The following is a 19,068-nucleotide window of genomic DNA, read 5'->3' as shown; positions in this document are numbered from 1 at the left end:
ATATCGGTCTGAAACTAGTTATTTCCGCAATGAGAAATTAAAAGACAACTCCAAAATTGATGAAAAATATCAGTTACCGCAGGAGTTTTGAACCTGTTAGGTGCACCAATTAACATTACTTTAGCCATTTTAGCAAGTTACAAGCATAGGTGGTTATCATGACTTAAAAAAAAAAATTATTTCCTTTTTCATTCTTAAACCTCCAATAAAACTCCCATTTTCACATAATCATTGTAGACTTTCTGCAGCATTCTATTACCTCCGTGTTTAGCTACCAATTAACACACAAAAAAACCTAGTTCATATTATTTATTCAATACCTTTAGCTGTAGTGCTTTTCAGATTTCCCATTTTAAGAAGCTTTTTGTAGCAGTAGACGTCTCCAAATTGCAGATTTTCCTTTCCTGCAGCTACAATTCTCAGTACATGGAATCACTCTGCATCTGCAGCCTTGTGGTTCTAAATCTAAGCTTATGTATGTATGTATGTCTTTATTTATATAGCGCCATTAATGTACATAGCGCTTCACAGTAGTAATACATGTGGTAATGAAACGGGTCTTCATTTATGAAGTGATAAATGGTAACGGAGAGGTTGCACAAATGTTGCACTTCCAACACAACTAATCAACAACTTCTGTGCAATCCCTTTGCCACAGAGCGCACACTAATTGTAGTTGGAATTCATCCATATTTCTTAAAGATATCTACAAGATCAAGAATACAAGGCCAATAACGGGTTTCCAGTGGATGAAGAAATGCACTTTAAATTAAAAGAAAAGTTTTTTTTCTCTTGATTTTGTTATTAAGCTTCCTATGAATTCAGAAGGATGGCGATACAGTGTATTGGGTGTATTGTTACACAACATGATTTATTTATCTTCCTTGTATTTTCTAGGCTGTACGGCAAGAGATATTCGACTGTCCAATATGTATTATGCCTCTGTGTCCCAGTAGCGATTTGCAGCATTCTTGTCGCAATGAAGAAACCAGAAGCCTGTGCTCCCGTCCGGCAGTCCTCCTGTCCTGTTCCCATGTGTTTCATCACTCTTGTCTTCAGGCATTCGAAGAGTTTACATTAGGAGACACACACATATGTCCTCTATGCCGCTCTCGCTACCAAAAGAAAATACTCCCATGCTAATGTTGTTTGTTTTATCCTGGGCAGTGATTAAAAAGCGTATTACTTCTTTGGAGCAACACGATGAACAATAACATGCTGTTTCTCAGTGTCGTACCATACTGTCCTCTTACCCCTCCAAATACTATTAAAAGGTGCCCCTACTGTGACAGAAGTCTCTCCATATCATTGTTATTGTGGCTTGGAGGGAAAGCGTTGCATTGGAGCTCCATAATAAAGAGGTGTGTGTCTGGAGGTGAATAATATTTTATCATGTTGATTTTGGGGGAAAAGGAGAATCGGTTAAACAAGTAGTGCACCTCTGACATTAATTTTACACACAGGCTTTCATTATCTGCCTGGCAGTGATTACAAACAATTAAAACTAAATTAACAGTGAAGACTTCCAATGTATGGTTGTTTTCTCTAAGTTTGCTAATTGCAATGAAGACATTTGTGCAATGAGACCTGCTCATGTTTACCTCGTGGTGCTGTATTAGATTATACTGTAAATGCAATTCTACATACAAAGAGTTATCCTATTCTAGGGGTGTCCAACCTGATTGGGAGTTGGCATAAGAATTTACCAGTGTCATTGTCAAGGGGCCATAATAACTATTTAAAAAAAAAATCGAATTAATAGTGACTAGTAGGTATGTATAAGCATTAACATACAACAAACTTACGTCAGCCAGTTCGGGAAAGGAAGAAAAAAATACGCGGGGGAATAAAATACATCTCACAACAATAAGCTCCTTTATTTAGTTTTTTCAATGTTATTCTGTGCAAAACGGTTTAAATAATTTGTCATTTTCACTCGTGCAAAAAACTGCAAATAAATCAAAATGCTTTGTTCTGCCTATTTATCTACTCTACCTCTCTCCTCTCACTAAATTCCTCACCCCCACCAAAGATGTAAAAACACGCACCCAACCACTATCCTCATTACCTTGGGGCACAGTGAGTGGACTATAGTCCCATGTTGAGCGCACGGGCAGGCCCGATTTTTGACATGGCGGCGCAGACAAACATGCAGGAGGGGAGGAGGAACGCGGAAGTACCGGCCAGCCCCCTGAAATGAACAAGTAGTTGCTGAAGGAGCCGCGGGTTGCTGACACCCCTGGCCTATGTTGTAATAGCATTTTAGGTAAGGGCCGCACATGAAGCACAGCGGGTTGGCCACCCCTAGCCTAATCCATCAATGCATTTTTTTGCTAATCTCAATTGGACTACCCCTGCAAAATACCATTTGCCTCCCATAGATCATGTTTAGTCAGGATACATAGCAATGTGATATAAAATGCCAGAGATTGGGATCAATGAAATAACTACCCGAATTATGCACGTATGCAGCTGTAATCATGCTAGTGGGAAGTTCAGCTGACGTGCAGTGTGTTCGCATTTGTTATACCACACGCTATCCGCTGCTCCGCTAGGTAGACAAATCCTTTTTTCACGAAGATGATGCTTCTGCTAAAAAAGATGCTTCTACGGCCAGGGTTTCTGTGTTAAAATTCCCAGAAAGAATAAAAAATGATATCACAAAGACAAGCCTTTGACAGAAAGACAGATTCTTTTCATCATGTAGAACAGGCTCCTGAACTGGTTTCCAAAAACTTTATTTAACATATATTCACTTACAAAATAGTACTTTCCAAGAAAATGCAAACAAAACACTCAAAATAAAAAGCACAGACCACAACTAAACACCCGTGGGCCTATTGACTACAGTTTCCGCTGCAAACATAGGACAAAACCAGTGCAAAACACAGAACCATATTCAAAGAAAAGGATACAACTGGTGTCATTATTTTGCACAAACTTTGCCCCAGTTTTGCAGCTTGTAGACTTTGGTGAATAACCCAGTCAATTAAGTGATCTTTTTCACATTTAATTTCTTATAAATGTCTTTTTGCTTCTCCATTGTTACACAACAACACAGGGCAAAAGAAATTGGTGAACATAAGATTTGTACTCGTGTCTAACAAACTTCGTTTTGAGCACAAATGCAGTGAAACAGAACAAAAGAACTTCAGAAATTCAATTAAAGAACTTGGTCTTACACAGTTTAGATTTTGGTCTAAGCTCTCACTATGTGATTACGTTGATAACACATTTGTGACTTTAACATGTATAAGAAAAAAATGTAAAATGCAAAGTACTCAAATCCTCACATAGTAAATTCAATAACCACTGCAGAAGCAAAGCTCTACAACCTATTATCCATCAGACAGCACGTAATGCCATATATAGTCCTTGCTGAACCTATGAAAATGTGGTATTTAGCCTTCCCATATTTTGCACTGGCAGACCAATAGATCTGGTATTGTCTTACACTAATTGCAAGCACATAAGGAAATGCCTCTGTAAAAATGTATTGCAATTCATTGAATTTGAAATGGTTATTTTCTGGTATATGGATTAACATTATAGCCTCGGCACATCCTCATATTATGTGGGTACTATCTGAATTGCCAATGGTATAATGTACTTACTCAGCATTTTACTAAAACCACTGGCATGGCAAGTAGTGTAAAACTTCCCTTAATTCCCATAACTAATTTACTCCCACTTAAGATTCTTTTTCTTGCAAATACTTTAGTGCAAAAAAACTCAACCTGTGAATTTTGTATTGGTTCATTTCCTTGTAGCAAAAAGATTTTAAAATCAAATCACATTGCGTCAATGTTGGAGGAGACTGCAATGTTGTTGAATATATACATACATATATACATACATATATATATATATATATATATATATATATATATATATATATCACCTGTCTAAGCTTGAATGTGATGGGTATCACGGTCGGCAAAGTTACCGCATAGTCAAGGGGTTCAACTACAGCATTATTTCTTCTTTATTAAGTAGATATATAGAACATTCCAATAATATGCTCTGTTCGGCACAAAGCAAAGTAATACTATAATGGTGCGCTCAGATCAGCAATAAACAGAAACCAACTTTAAGGACTCATAAAATTAGCTACTGTATTTCCAGAAATGTCTTTGGAATTGTGTATTGCCCATTACAGTTGTCAAAACCAAGTAACCATGTGATTGCCTGAACCAAAATAACTCTGAAAATAAACTATAACTTTTTTCTTTTTTTTTTTTAATAAAAAATGTTATTGCCATTTTTATTTCTTTATGTGCATAGTTTTGTGTAGAAAAAGGAAATTCACAGAGCTATTTTGTTTTCTTCTGTTTCAAGTGAGACAGGGCTCTAGGAGTATAAAACTGTGAATAAGGACTAGGCACAAAGTCTTCATGTTTCTGTTGATGGTAAAACCCCCCCACTATTTTGTGTATTTGTATTAAACAATTGCACATGCACGTACAGCATGTAGATGCTCAGATTTGTAAATGAATACGGGCTTGCATTATACAAGATTTTTCTGTAAATAACTTCAAATACTCAGTAGCCAAAAAAAACAACTAAATATTGACACTTGACACCTCCACATCCACATCCACAGAGTCCTTCACGTTTTACAGTGAAACAGTAAGAACAAGTAGAACATATAAAACTATACATTCAAAATAACAGCATTGACTGCATACTAAAAATCCAAGCTGACAAAAATAAATGTGATCTTTCACAGTAACATTACAAAGAAGAGCCTGTAACTGGTGAAATTATATTGTGTGTACTGACCCAATTGCGAACAGACGTGTAATAAATGTGTGAGGTCTCAAAAGCTCATGTGCAGCTAAATCTCGTGTTGGCCAATTTAAAAATATCTCAACATATTACAATGTTCCCAAACTTTTTACACAAGATATTTAAAGTTCTGTTGAATAAAAATGTCACAGATATTGCAATTCTGGGTTTCTATTTAAATGTGTTTTGAATAAGTACATCTAGGATTAATCATGTGCTGGAATGTGTACTAAAATATGCATGTACATGAAAGTTTTGTATAGTGTATGTATAGGAAAGCGGTTTATGATTCCACTGAGAGCTCTGAAAATGTAACTGGCTAACTACTTAAGATCAACGATCATAGAAAAAACCGCAGTAAAAATATAGTAAACATTTTATGGCTTTCTATTGCAAATAATGCTTCTGAAGTTTATGGTTTCAACGGGGCCACTCTTCATACAAATTCATGCCTTCTGACATCTATTCATTATCCTTAAATTCATATTTAATGTCATACCCACTCAGCAAACACACTGCCGCAGACACTAGTAAACACACACAATACACTAGCAACAGACAGAAAAAAAGATCAGAGCCTAAACATCTGCAGACGGTGTTGGACCACAGCCTACTGAATATGGTGAAAGCTACAAATCAAATAGGTGGCATCATTTAGGGAACTTCCAATTACTGCAGAGTATAAAGACAAACACTTGGCAAGAAACAAGCGAATTTGGAATAAAAGTACAATATCCATGCTGAATTCTTTAGGCATTTTGTCCCAGACTTGGAGAGGAGACATTTAAAGCTACTGTACTTTACCTTACTCACTCAGGCCCATATTCATTAAAGGGTGTTAAGCTTTAGCACAATCTAACTTCCATACAAAGTAAATGGGACTTAGGACATGCTAAAGCTTAGCACCCTTTTGTGAACATGGGCCTATGAACCATACCATGTAGAAAACATGACACGCACAAAACAAAATGTAAGATTGTCCAGTCATTTATATCTGATCATTCATTAGATGCAAAGTTTAGATTGTCACTAAATGGTTTTAGATTACATTCACTACATTTCCTTTTCTTCAGAAAAATACTATCGTCATAAATAGCAGACCTGGTGCCCAATTCCACCTAACAATGGATATGCAGCACAATTTGCAATGAGGAAAAAAAGGTAGAAATATGAATTTGTAACCAATGTGATATGCACGCGGAAAATACTTTAAACGAGGCCAGTTTATGTTGGCGGGCTGCATATAGAAACGTGTCGGGAAGCAGTAAAGGAACAAAAAAATAAACCCAACATTTTAAATGTAACTATTGAAATAATGTCTATTTTCCTGTAATGTAACAACAAAATAAACTAGCTTCCAAAAACAAATCTACCTAGTGTATGTAGCCATACAGACATACTTTGAGTCTTTGCTAAAGATGTTCCAGTTCAGGGGTGGGCAACTTTAGTCCTCAAGGGCCAACCACAGGTCAGTTTTTCAGGATATCCCTGCTTCAGCACAGGTGGCTCAATCAGTGGCTCAGTGAAAGACTGCACCACCTGTGCTGAAGCAGAGATATCCTGAAAACCTTACCTGTGGGTGACCCTTGAGGACTGAGTTTTCCACCCCTGCTCTAGCTTGAAGACTATCATTTTTTTGTAGACTTCTTATACGTTAAAAACCAAACTGATATTATAATATAAGGAATGGACCACATTACAAAAAAAAATGGTAGATGGAATGTTATCTGCTTCAGTTTTCAGGTGCAATTTCACAGTGTTTTCTGATGCCCATTACTGGATGATGAATCTCTAGCATCATTTGACAGCTGAAGTTTATCAAAACCTGTAAATAGAAAACACATGGTCAGAATTTTTATTAAGACAAATGCACATTCAAAATAGCAGTTTGCAGCCATCACAGTAAGCATTGGAAACGTTACATATATGTAGCCATGTGTAAAATTGGTGTACATATCTCTTTCTCACGCTGGCAGTAAACCTGGTACAGTAAGTATGCAGGATTGCCAGCAACAATCATTGAGGTTTGCCCTCAAACCCTGGTGAGGTGTCATATGTCCCAAAGGAAGTGACAACTTGCTTTATGTCCACCCTTAGTGACACAGAGCGTGTTTGTCCTCTGGGGGGTGATATAAGACACAGCACTGCCTAAAGTTAGTAGGTAATTTCCTGTTGTTCTGATTCTGTTGAGAGGAGAGACACTTGGAGGTCTGCAACAGTGTTGCAGTGGTCTCATGCTAGCTGTGAGTCTGTGCAGCTCAAAGCAGACAGAGACAAGCTGGAGAATCTCTTTGAGGGGAGAGGTGGAGAGCAACTCTATTAGAGGAGAAGGAACCTTCCTAATGGAGTGCAGCAGAGAGATGAGCGGCTGAGCTGCTAGCTGTGAGGGGCAGCACGCCTTACATCATGCCAATAAAGATGCCCTGGTTCACAACAACCCCCATGTGTGAGTGTGAAGTTACTCCACAGAGGAAGGCACCACAGAGGAGTTCCTCATCAGAGCCATCTTCCTGCGGACGCAGAAATCCTGATGAGGTGGAGGCGCTGCACTGGATGTAAGTAGGACTCGCACACACTACCTCAGATACCTGTCTGGCTTGACATCCCCGAATACCATCATGCGGGAGACTCAGGAGTCCTGTTGCCTACAGGTGCATCACCATACACAGACATGTAACGGGCTGGATAGACCACAGGGGCCAATGTGAGATTGGGTGGGTCAGACCAGACACGAACAGGCGTTACAATTGGAGGCGCTGCTGTGATACCTGTCAACAGGACAGGCTTTTGCTAGGCACACTAGAAAACAGGGAGAGTGTCTGCTGCCACTTTGTGCTGCGTAGGAAGGAGCCAGGGGTAGTCAAGGAAGGCCGCGGAAGACGTGGAACGCACAGACGCCCTGGGATTCTTAGGTCTGGAGCCGGGCTATAGCTAGCAACTAAACCTTGAGGTAGTGCTAGTGATATGACGCCTAAAAGGATAAACTGGTAACTTAGAGCAGGAATCCTGGAGAGGGTCTGCGCTAGACCCCCAAAGTATTGCATGGACGAACCAGAGTACTCTAGTCCATTCCAGACCACTTGACGCAGGGAGCACAGACTGGGAGGAAGGAGATACAGCAGACCCAGAAAGAGTGAGCCTAGCCTGAGGTAGTGCAAACACAAGTCAGATCTACATTAGGTACACAAGGTGGTGCACAAGGCATTTTTATTGCATCGGTGTGGCAGCTGGCCCGCAGAGAGGAGCTCCATGTGCGATAACAGAAATTATCACAGAGAAAAGAATGGCGACTGCAAGAATGGAGGATCCGCACGGTGCGGAAGGTCCAAGATGGCCGAGTGCAGAAATTGCTGCAAATGCTAAAATTGCAGAAAGTTCCACCATGGATGTAAAGTCCGGACACGAGGTTCTCGCCTGGGCCTTGAGGATAAAAGTTAACCCCCACCGTGTGGTGGCCTTAGAAGGCCTTCCCGCCAATATAACAGATAAGCAGGTCTGTGATCAATTGCATAAAATCCCCGGGTGGCAGTACGGCCTTATTCTAGATGTAGATGAAGACCCCCCGTCCACGTAGAGCTCGATGCTTTTTGTGGTGACATACACGTGGGATATATGCCTGGCAGATGCCCCGTCCAAGTTGTTTATGCCCGGGTGCCCCCCGGAGGGTTACCCTTTAGTCTACTCCGACCCAGCGCCATGGCAACTTTCCCCAAGTTGACAGCGTGCCCGTGCTGCTGCGCTCGAGGAGGAAATTTATCCCTTGATAGAAAGTGCACCTCCTCCAGAGTCCACCCGGGGGAGAGAGCGCCTTGAGCCGCAATCAGCCACTTCTGTTCACCGTAAGAGAATTAACGGATGCAGCGACATACACCCTCGGCTGTATATAGTCATACGGGACCCAAAGTTAGGCTCGCCCCTGGTAGTGTGCCCATGTGTAGTAGAAGACAGTAATGTGACTGATGGCTGGGCTGATGAGTTATCTACGTTACCATTAGTGATCACGACAACAGTGGTAAATGGGGAAGAATGCCTGCACTGCCGCCTGAGCGGTTGTGATTGCCACGTCGGTGAATTGACCCGAGGGCCCAAGTGTGCAGGATGCGATATACAGTTCCTGAAGCCCAGGCTGCTGCAGCCTACAGAACTGCCAGAAGAGGAGGAGAAGGAGGAGCCTGACCTCTATATTACCATGAGTTATGCGGAGGTTCGTTCTGTTCTAATTCCAGAGGCTACAGGGGAACCATGTGTCCAAACCCCTGTTGCAGAGACAGAGTATTTTTCTCCTGGGAAGGAAATAGACTGTGAGAGGTTGCACTGTAATGGAATAGATGCATTTGTGCTAAGGTGTGACGTGAGGCATGAGGAAGATGATACGTGGCAGGATGACCTAGAGCAGTGGAAGACTCGCAGCAGAAGTGCTGCACAGGATCTGATAAAGAAAGAACAAGAAGGGAAAAAGATGGAGAGGTTATTTAGTGGGGCGAGCGACCTGTCTGAACCGCAGATTCCAGCGACCAACAACCATCTGTGGTGATGCTGCTACCCACGGACGACCACGCCAGTGAAGCTGGAGATAAATTCAATTATCCCATCTGCTACGGATCCTGATATGGGCCCGTGTGCCCTACAACGGCCAGTCCGGCCTACCACAGAGGTACCATCGGTCCCAGGCTTGGGATCAGTACCTGCTAACGACGACAAGGGCGAGTTGACTGCCCCAGGTGTGTTGGGTGTGAGCCTCCAGGTGACCGCGGAGCACGATAGCTCCTTAAGTCTGGCCACCAGGGCGAATGGCTCCACTCAGCATCGCGTCCTGGCGGAGGTGTCCTCCTTAGAAGGTAGCTGTCCAGTGGTGCGAGTGGACCTGTACCTACCTGACCATGTCCCAGATGAAGAGGAACCCATCGCAAGCCAGCGGAGTGGTGAGGAACCACCTAACTCCCCACAGGTGCCGGTGGTGGCAACGGCGGCGGATGTTGTTTTGGAGGAAGAGGTTCCCGTTGGGAACCCAACGCGAGAAACAGAACCATCACTTCCGGCGGCGGATGTCGTTCTGGAGGAGGAGGTTCCGGTTGGGAACCCAACGCAAGATGGCGGCGAGTCCCGCGAGATCCATGACATCATTTCCAGTGGGCACAGCGGAAATGGATGGAAGATGGCCGCGTCCTCGCGGCCAAGCAGCTGTACCAGGTCGCCTGGGTCCGAGAAGAGCTGGCAGGCCCTGCGGAATCCTGGGAATAAGGAGGCGAGTGAACCGGAGTGCCAGTCCGATGGAACCGGGCAAGGTAGCGAGAAGTTGCGGGTCGTAGCCCCGCGTATGCTGGCAGTGTTTTCCTACGCCCAACCCCCGGCCATAGTTAAAGCCCCTGCTCCTGTCACTTTTTCCTATGGGTTCCAGTCTAGCCAAGGGTTGTCTGGGGAGTCCCGAGCCACTTCTGAAGAATGGACTGGGGAAAATCTGGACTTGGGTGACTGTTTTACCTCCGATGAGGGATCGGGGAGGGAAATGGCTATGCCAAGAATGTCATCCAGCACTAATGATACTGTTGGGGTAAGGTGTAAGCCTAAGAGCCTTGGGTCAAATCCTAAGCCAGGTATTGTGGGTTCCTTTGATGAGGATAGGGGATATGGCACTGATGAGGAGGAAGGATCAGGGGAAGAAGATTGGGATCCTGGAGGGTTAGACGAGAAGTGGTGTAGTCAAGAGGGGATAGTCTACATCTCCAGGTGATGCCTTAGGGAAATGTATGGGCATGATCCTCTCAATCCACTAGCATTCAGGCCAAAGTTATGGGCTGATTGTGGGTGTCCAGTATGTCACCTAGAGTGTTACAGCATTGCTGCTCTAAACCCAGTGGACCATACTGTGCGCAGGCCACCTTAAGAGGGTATGGTAGTACCAGTAATGGATACTCCAGCATGGAGTAATCCTAGTTGTTACACATCTACGTTAGGATGTATCTGTTATTGTGTTAAGAAAAAGATATGTACTGTAATAATGTTTTGTTATGTTTTGCAGTGCTACCTGAAGGAAGGTTCCGCAAATTTAGATCCCAGCCGGTGCGTTGGGTTCCACCAGGGGGAGAATGTAGCCATGTGTAAAATTGGTGTACATATCTCTTTCTCATGCTGGCAGTAAACCTGGTAAGTATGCAGGATTGCCAGCAACAATCATGGAGGTTTGCCCTCAAACCCTGGTGAGGTGTCATATGTCCCAAAGTGACAACATGCTTTATGTCCACCCTTAGTGACAAAGAGCGTGTTTGTCCTCTGGGGGGTGATATAAGACACAGGACTGCCTAAAGTTAGTAGGTCATTTCCTGTTGTTGTTCTGATTCTGTTAAGAGGAGAGGCACGTGGAGGTCTGCAACAGTGTTGCAGTGGTCTCATGATAGTTGTGAGTCGGTGCAGCTTAGAGCAGACAGAGACAAGCTGGAGAATCTCTTTGAGGGGAGAGGTGGAGAGCAACTCTATTAGAGGAGAAGGAACCTTCCTAATGGAGTGCAGCAGAGAGATGAGCGGCTGAGCTGCTAGCTGTGAGGGGCAGCATGCCTTACATCATGCCAATAAAGATGCCCTGGTTCACAACAACCCCCATGTGTGAGTGTGAAGTTACTCCACAGAGGAAGGCACCACAGAGGAGATCCTCATCAGAGCCATCTTCCTGCAGATGCAGAGATCCTGATGAGGTGGAGGCGCTGCACTGGATGTAAGTAGGACTTGCACACACTACCTCAGATACCTGTCTGGCTTGACATCCCCGAATACCATCATGCGGGAGACTCAGGAGTCCTGTTGCCTACAGGTGCACCACCATACACAGACATGTAACGGGTTGGATAGACCACAGGGGCCTAAGTGAGATTGGGTGGGTCAGACCAGACACGAAAAGGCGTTACATATACATGTGTAGCCTAGTGTCCCTGGCTATGGGTTTCCCGGCCCTTGTACATAAGTCCTGGTAAGTGCAGGCAGTGTTAGGGTTAAATCCGTCCTCATAAGCCAGCATGAGAGTCCCGCAGCACACTACTATTGTGTTTACATTGTAGCCATAGCTAGGTGCAGGCTAGTGGCAGTTGGAAGCATCATGCCTGGGGGAGAGGGGAGGGTTACAGGTGTCAGCACCGTAGGTTGATGCTTGGTCCGCCCTCAGACCTGCCCAGTTTTGGGGCAGGGTCACTAACCCCTCCCCCAGGTATATAAGATGCTTCCTTCTCAAATTATAGGAGTGTGATTTCAGGATGTAGCCTGCTCCCCAGTGAGTGAGGAGGTTCCGCCTTACCCCTTCAGGGGGTAAGAAGGTGGCGACTAGCCCCAAGGGCCTCAAGCCTTTGGGGGGCCTAGTCAGGGACAAAGTAAGCAAGATGCAAGGGAAGGTGATCCTCAGAAGTGTGAAATAGAGTACCTCTCTTGCACGGGAGATGGAATCAGCTGGCCTGCCAATAAATGGTACAAAGTTCCATGTCTCCTGTCTATATTACTGAGAAGGGGTTCCTGTGGGGTTACTCTCTGCCCCTGGCAGATCCCAATAGGATGAAGGGGCGGCACTAGCTGGACCAGAAGCCTGTCCCTTGCCGATCCCCATACCAACACAGAGACTCCGGCCTCCTGATACTACAGTTGAGCAAGCACAGCACAAAGACACGCCCGTAGCATAAGGATCTCCCCTAAGGGGGGGGGAAAGACGTGTTTCACATGGATCCAGTAATGCCGAGAGAACTATAAAAAGGAAGGGAAAGTGGTCTAAATCTTGAATCTGTAAATGTTGGTTGGTGCCACTGACTACTTTCTTACTAAACCCATAAGCTCCTTATTAAACTCTGCATTCACTACAAAATACTTATTCCCCCACCAAGGCTCTACACTCCGCTGGCCCTCCTAATATCTCAGAGCTTTAATCTCTTGCTATACCCCTCGCTCTCTACACTCTATCACTACAGCTCTCTCTCGCCTAAAACCCTTCACACATGCTGAACCATTTCCTCATAAATTAGATTATCCATCCCTCTTATTAATTTGGTGGCTCTTCTCTGAACTCTCTAGTTCCATAATGACTTTTCTATGGACAGGTGCCCCAAATTGTACTCTGTAAAGGGGCATAATTATGTTTACTTCCCTTCCATCCACTCCCCATTTAAAGCAAGATAAGATCTTGTTTGCTTTTGCAGCTACTGCATGCTTATGGGCACTATTGCTAAGCCTGCTGTCTACAAACATCCTAAATCCTTCTCCATCAAAGATTCCCCTAATTTATCCCCATTTCATTTGTAAGTCACCTGTTTATTCTTGTTTCCCAAATCCATAACCTTACATTTATCTGTATTAACCACCCTCTTCTACTTCACATTCTCCACACTCTTGGTATTCATAACAAAGCTCTATCCTGGATCTCCTCTTACCTCTCCCATCGTACTTTCAGTGTCTCTTCTGCTAACACCTCCTCCTCTATCGATCTCTCTGTGGGGGTATCCCAGGGCTCTGTCCTGGGACCTATTCTCTTTTCTCTGTACACACTTTCTCTAGGTGACCTAATCACATCTCTTGGGTTTAAATATCACCTCTATGCTGATGACGCACAAATTTACTTTTCAACCCTTGACCTTACACCTCCTGTACAGACCAAAGTTTCTGAATGTCTCTCTGTGATATCATCCTGGATGGGCCTCCGCCGATTTAAACTTAATATGGCAAAAACAGAGCTCCTCATACTTCCTCCCAAATCTGGCTCTACTACCTCCTTCCACATTACTGTTGGAAGTACCATCATTCACCCAGTAGCCCAAGCACGCTGCCTAGGGGTCACACTCGACTCCTCTCAGATTCAAAACGTATCTATAACCTGTCGCTTTTCCCCCCGCAATATTACAAATATACGCCCTTTCCTCTGTTGCCCTACTGCTAAAACTCTTGACTCAGGCCCTCATTCTCTCCCGTCTCAATTACTGTAACCTCCTGCTGTCTGGCCTTCCTGCCTCTCACCTGTCTTCCCTACAATCTATTCTAAACGCTGCTGCCAGAATCACTCTACTCTTTCCTAAATCTGTCTCAACGTCTCCCCTACTGAAATCACTCTCCTGGCTTCCTATCAAATCCCGCATCTCGCACTCAATTCTTCTCCTCATGTTTAAAGCTTTACACTCTTCTGCCCCTCCCTACATCTCAGCCTTAATTTATCGCTATGCACCATCCAGACTCTTGCGTTCTGATCAAGGATGCCTTCTCTCTACCCCCCTTGTATCTAAAGCCCTCTCCCGCCTTAAACCGCTCACTGACTGCCCCACACCTCTGGAATGCCCTTCCCCTCAAAACCCTCTCTATCCACCTTTAAGCCCCACCTTTAAGCCCCACCTTAAGACACACTTGCTTAAAGAAGCATATGAGTAGCACCGCGGCTAATACTATACACATGATACATAAAGCTTGGCCCCCTGCAGACGCACTTACCAGAACGCCCTCCTACTGTCTCTGTACGTTCTTCCTACCTACGAATTAGATTGTAAGCTCTTCGGAGCAGGGACTCCTCTTCCGAAATGTTACTTTTATGTCTGAAGCGCTAACTCCCATGATCTGTTATTTGTATGATTTGCTATTTATATGATTGTCACGTGTATTACTACTGTGAAGTGCTATGTACATTAATGGCGCTATATAAATAAAGACATACATACATACATATTAAATTGCATCTGCCATTTACCTGCCCAAGTTTCCAGTCTATCCAAGTCCTTCTGGAGAGAAATTACAGCCTGCTCTTATTTAACAACCTTACACATTTTAGTGTCATCAGCAAAGATGGAGACTTTGCTCTCTATGCCAATCTCAAGGTCATTAATAAACAAGTTAAAAAGCAGGGGTCCCAGTACCGATCCCTGAGGTGATTTGTAATGATCTCACACAGTACAAAAACTAGAGGCTAAAATTGAACACATACATTTGTAAAGAAGAGAAAAAGAGAGCGCACGACCACTCAGTGTAGTAGATATAAAAATTATATTGACAGTATAAAAAAAAAGTTAAGTATTGTACTTACAAAAAACACAATGATTATGTGCATATTAGAATATCACTCTAAATACAGCTGTGATGGGACGGCTCCCAAGGCTGCGGCCATGGAGGGGGCGGCAGCGGTGACACGGGGCGAAGCTCTATTCCTGGGCCCCAGGAAATCTGCCTGCGGCCCTGCTGGTGAGGCTGGTGAGGTATTTGTTTACTCCCTGATGAAGTGGCATGAGACTTCGCCACACAATGCGTCGGAATTAATTCTCTGCCTCACTATTTTAGTGTGTGTAAGTACACACTGGCTGTGCTTTTCCCGTGACACCGAGAGTATACTGGGAATTTATACCCACAGTGATTACTCAGCTGAGGACTTATTCAGCTGGTGAGTCTATCCCATTGAGTTACCCATAGGGTAACGCTGACGTCACTTCGGTGTGCAAGCACCAAGTATTGTGTTTCCAATGGCTACGCATGGAACCTGGATGAACGGAAGAAATGTATCTGCTGTTTTACGCCCGATTCCCCAAACTGAGCAGCTGATTCAGATGCAAGCTGCAGATCAGTGAGCCGTGGAGCACACTGCAGACCGGCAGTTCTATTGTTGCCTGTGCAAAATCATTGCATTTTTTTTGTACATGCAATACTTACCTTTTTATACTGCCAATATAATTTGTATATCTACTACACTGAGTGATTGTGCTCTCTTTCTCTCTCTTATAGATTTGTGTTGTGGAGCCAGCAATTTTGAGAAGCAGCAAACCTGGAGCAGACTACTAGTTTGCACACTGATTTGCACATTCAGCAACATACTGTATTTGAGGATTTAACCTATGTATTTTCACTTGTGTGCACTTTGACATCACGCTAATCTAGCTATAGCTGTTTATATTGTGGTTGTTTGTCCCATTGAACACCCACATGAATAGGTAGTTATACACAAAAAGCCTCTAGATTTAGCAAGTTTTTATAGTCAATTTCCAAATGAGCGCTACTTTTTATTGCTTTCCATAAATTTGTAAACCCAATATAAAGATCTGTAGGTATAACTTTCCCTTTTCTGGAAATAAAGAGAAAGTGTCACTTGTTTCAGAGTAAAAAGTAGTTAAAATAAATAAATAAAAGAGCTAAGATGGTAATTTAAATGGCCATTTTAAACACTACACACGAGATGCATAAGCAAGTTTAATATTTTACCGATTGCCTTTAAAAGTTCTTCCCGAACAGCCGAAGTAAATTTTCGGACCAAGCACAATGTTGTCATGATGGCAAACAACAAATTGTATGCCACAACGATATAAAAGTTTCCCAGCCAGTTGAACCTTCCAAAGTCTCCCAACAGATCAAATCGTGTGATCCCTGCAAAACAGGAACACAAAGAGAAAGGAAAGGTCAAGGTTACACATACGCAGCGAGACGTTTCCTTATACCCCGTTATTATCACATTAAACTTTGTGTCACTAGACAGAGATACAGTATCTAACTGTATTTATATTCGGTGCCATAAAGCACAATGGGCAGTGCTTCTCCAGAAGGCACATTCGGGCGCAGGAAGACTCTTTTAATAGTGCTGAAAGGTGCATTATGGAGCAGTAAATATGCCCCAATGTCTTACACAGCAATGTGCGTTGGGTTCTTCCATCACTGAAGAGGAAGGAAGGTCATTAGTATTATAGGAATTGTTTTGCATGCAATCTCTAATCCCACGGTCCGTTCAGATGGTGACTCCCCAGTATCTTTCTGATGAAAGACCTTGTACGTAGAGCATCTCTGCACAGTGCATTAGAGAAGTTACTTCCCTCTATGTAAACTCTTATGGGGGAGATCTGGTAGAAAGATGGGGGGAGACCTCATTTTCATTTAATTACTTTTGGGTTGCAGGAACTTTCTTCAGGGAGATCATAAAACGGGTTATATTTTTCCGTACAGGCGGTCCTCTGTGATCCGACGGAATCCGTTCCACAAACAAGCGTCGGATAGTGAAAGCGTCGGAGTCCCCATGTTAATGAGGGTCGGTTAATCCGCTTCGCTTAATGCAGCGACACGTCGGATAATCCGTTCGACGCGAAGCTAAAATGTACACGCGAGGGCGCCTGCCTCGCACACAAGGAGAGTTGGCCAGTATGTCTGTAATTGTTAAACAGTGAAAAATGGCCATGTGCTTTCACTTCATATGAGCCCCAAAATAGGTTCTCAAGTCAGACTTTGGTATAGAGCCCTTCAGTGCTAAAGTAACCCTCATGCATTTAAGGAGTTAAAAGATTATTTGCCAGCTTTTTGTGGGGTAATAAGAATGCTGGTCCATGAATATGTAAAAGATACAGCCCCGGTTTCATTATGGTGTTCAAAAAAAAACCTAGAATAGATTAAACACAATAAACAGCAATTCATTGATCATATGAAATAATGACCTATTGTTTGAACATCATTGCTAGATTTAGTACTGTGTCCCTCATAGATCCTGCTCCATTTGAAGCATACAGTATAGTACTTGTCTACTCCACCGGAATGTCAGAGAGATTCTACATAAAACAGATCCAGACGCTAGCGTAATATCACTGCTTGGAACGCATAAGAAGGCAGGAGTTTGTCGGTCGCCACAGCAACTACGGATAGCAAAGTTAATTTCAGCCAGCGTTTGGATCTGCGCGCTGTCCAGCGATAGTTGCTTAATAAAAATAAACAGGAAGAGTGAAAGGTGAGATGGTTGGTGTATAGTGTTTGCGTTTAAGATGAGAAGGGGAGAGAGGAAGACCCTTATGTGCCGATTTAATAAATGTAAAAAATATAACAACATCTGCCCCTCTACTGTGGCCTCCCGTGGGATTTGTTCCTTTTCTGCTTTGCGCAGTGCTATACTTGTTTAAAAGGAAGCCAGGTAGATATATATATTTTTTTTTTTGGCAAAAGATTGTTTTTTTGGCCGGCTATGTAGAATTGCACATTTAAAAGACAAAACACATGGGGGGAAAAAATAAAAAATTAACAACAGCAAAACTGAACAACCTTTCGCTGAAACACTTAACATCTTTAGACCCTAAACTGTAGTCGTTGGCGAACAGGAAGGAGTTTGGTCAATGATAAAGTCACTAAAATATGTTTCAGAGAGCAGGTATTGTGCTAAAGCAAATGATGCAGTTTAAGTCACTTTGTGTATTAATTACCTTAAATAAAGTAAATGGAGTAAAGAAAATTAAGAAATAGTTTCAAATCATAACTAAATATATTGTGGAAGCATCATACCAATAACTGTAGACCTAAAATGTATTATGTATACAGGGGCCTTACTCTGACAGGTACATTTAAGTGGCTACTGCTTCTATACTACTATTTCTCACATTAAACAAACTGCACATACTGTAGCAAATTAAATACTACAGCAACTGCGAAAGATACAGATTAAATATTTCCAAGGACAGATTGTGGTTGTTTTGCAAATATAGTTCCTTTATTAAACAGTTAATCTGCAGAAACACAGACTGATAGAGGGTAATATGCGGAACAAAAATAACTTCTGGCAGCCTGAATAAACCCCTTATATATAAAGCTACCTGATGGGCAACGCAATTATTATTATTATTTGTTAATACACACATCTAACACCGTTGTGGTCTGGCTTTCCACGCGGCATGTATTGTTTCACTAATATAATTATGGATATGGTTGTATTTCTGTATGTCACAAACAGTAAATGAAAACAGTAGTGTGTACGTGTGTGTATAAACAAATCCCTATGTGCTACAGACTAAAAGGCAGTAGACCCATAAACGCTTTTTAAATCTCTGAAATTTGAATGTATATGTCTGGAACATAAATCATAAAAACATTTAAATGTACTTTATAAATGTATATGTATACATAAATATATATTTATATTAATATATGCAAGTATAAATATATGTATGTATGTATATATACCAAGTGGATTCTCTGGACTCTTTGGTCTGCCTGGTAAGGAGCCTTTGATTATACTTATTCATATGGGACTAGCACTTGTTTTCATCTGTATTTGTGTGCCATCTGCTCTGTTACACTATATATATATTTTTTACTGATCCTTTTTTTTTCAAAATTAAAGAAAAAGGGTACATAAAAAAGAAAGGAGGAGGGTACATTGTATGTATCAATCTGGTAATAACAGATTAATAATTAATATGCTAAATAGATCATTAAATATTTTTATGATGTTTGTTCCCAGTGTGGAACCGAAAAATGTCACTATTTTGAACGTCTATGTGCCGGTCCTGCCTATATATATATATAAAAATAATAAAAAATATAAAT

General features: G+C 42.5%; 2 protein-coding genes across 4 annotated transcripts in view; one reads left to right on the top strand and one right to left on the bottom strand.

The window, feature by feature from the left end:
* Positions 1-5,851, top strand: part of RNF32 (ring finger protein 32) — a 74,995-nt gene extending 69,144 nt beyond the window's left edge. For both annotated transcript variants that reach the window (XM_075587856.1, XM_075587855.1), the window contains exon 9: positions 898-5,851. In XM_075587856.1, coding sequence (XP_075443971.1) covers positions 898-1,143 — 246 coding nt within the window. In that variant the 3' untranslated portion in view covers positions 1,144-5,851. The remainder of the gene's footprint in view (positions 1-897) is intronic.
* Positions 2,723-19,068, bottom strand: part of LMBR1 (limb development membrane protein 1) — a 160,536-nt gene continuing 144,190 nt past the window's right edge. For both annotated transcript variants that reach the window (XM_075587853.1, XM_075587854.1), the window contains 2 exons: positions 15,982-16,143; positions 2,723-6,613 (listed from right to left, as the gene is read on the bottom strand). In XM_075587853.1, coding sequence (XP_075443968.1) covers positions 6,540-6,613; positions 15,982-16,143 — 236 coding nt within the window. In that variant the 3' untranslated portion in view covers positions 2,723-6,539. The remainder of the gene's footprint in view (positions 6,614-15,981; positions 16,144-19,068) is intronic.

Source organism: Ascaphus truei, chromosome 2, assembly GCF_040206685.1.
Source record: "Ascaphus truei isolate aAscTru1 chromosome 2, aAscTru1.hap1, whole genome shotgun sequence".
In the NCBI taxonomy this organism is placed as follows: domain Eukaryota; kingdom Metazoa; phylum Chordata; class Amphibia; order Anura; family Ascaphidae; genus Ascaphus; species Ascaphus truei.
Note: the sequence above shows the minus strand (reverse complement) of the source record. Positions and strands in the feature narration are given on the sequence as shown.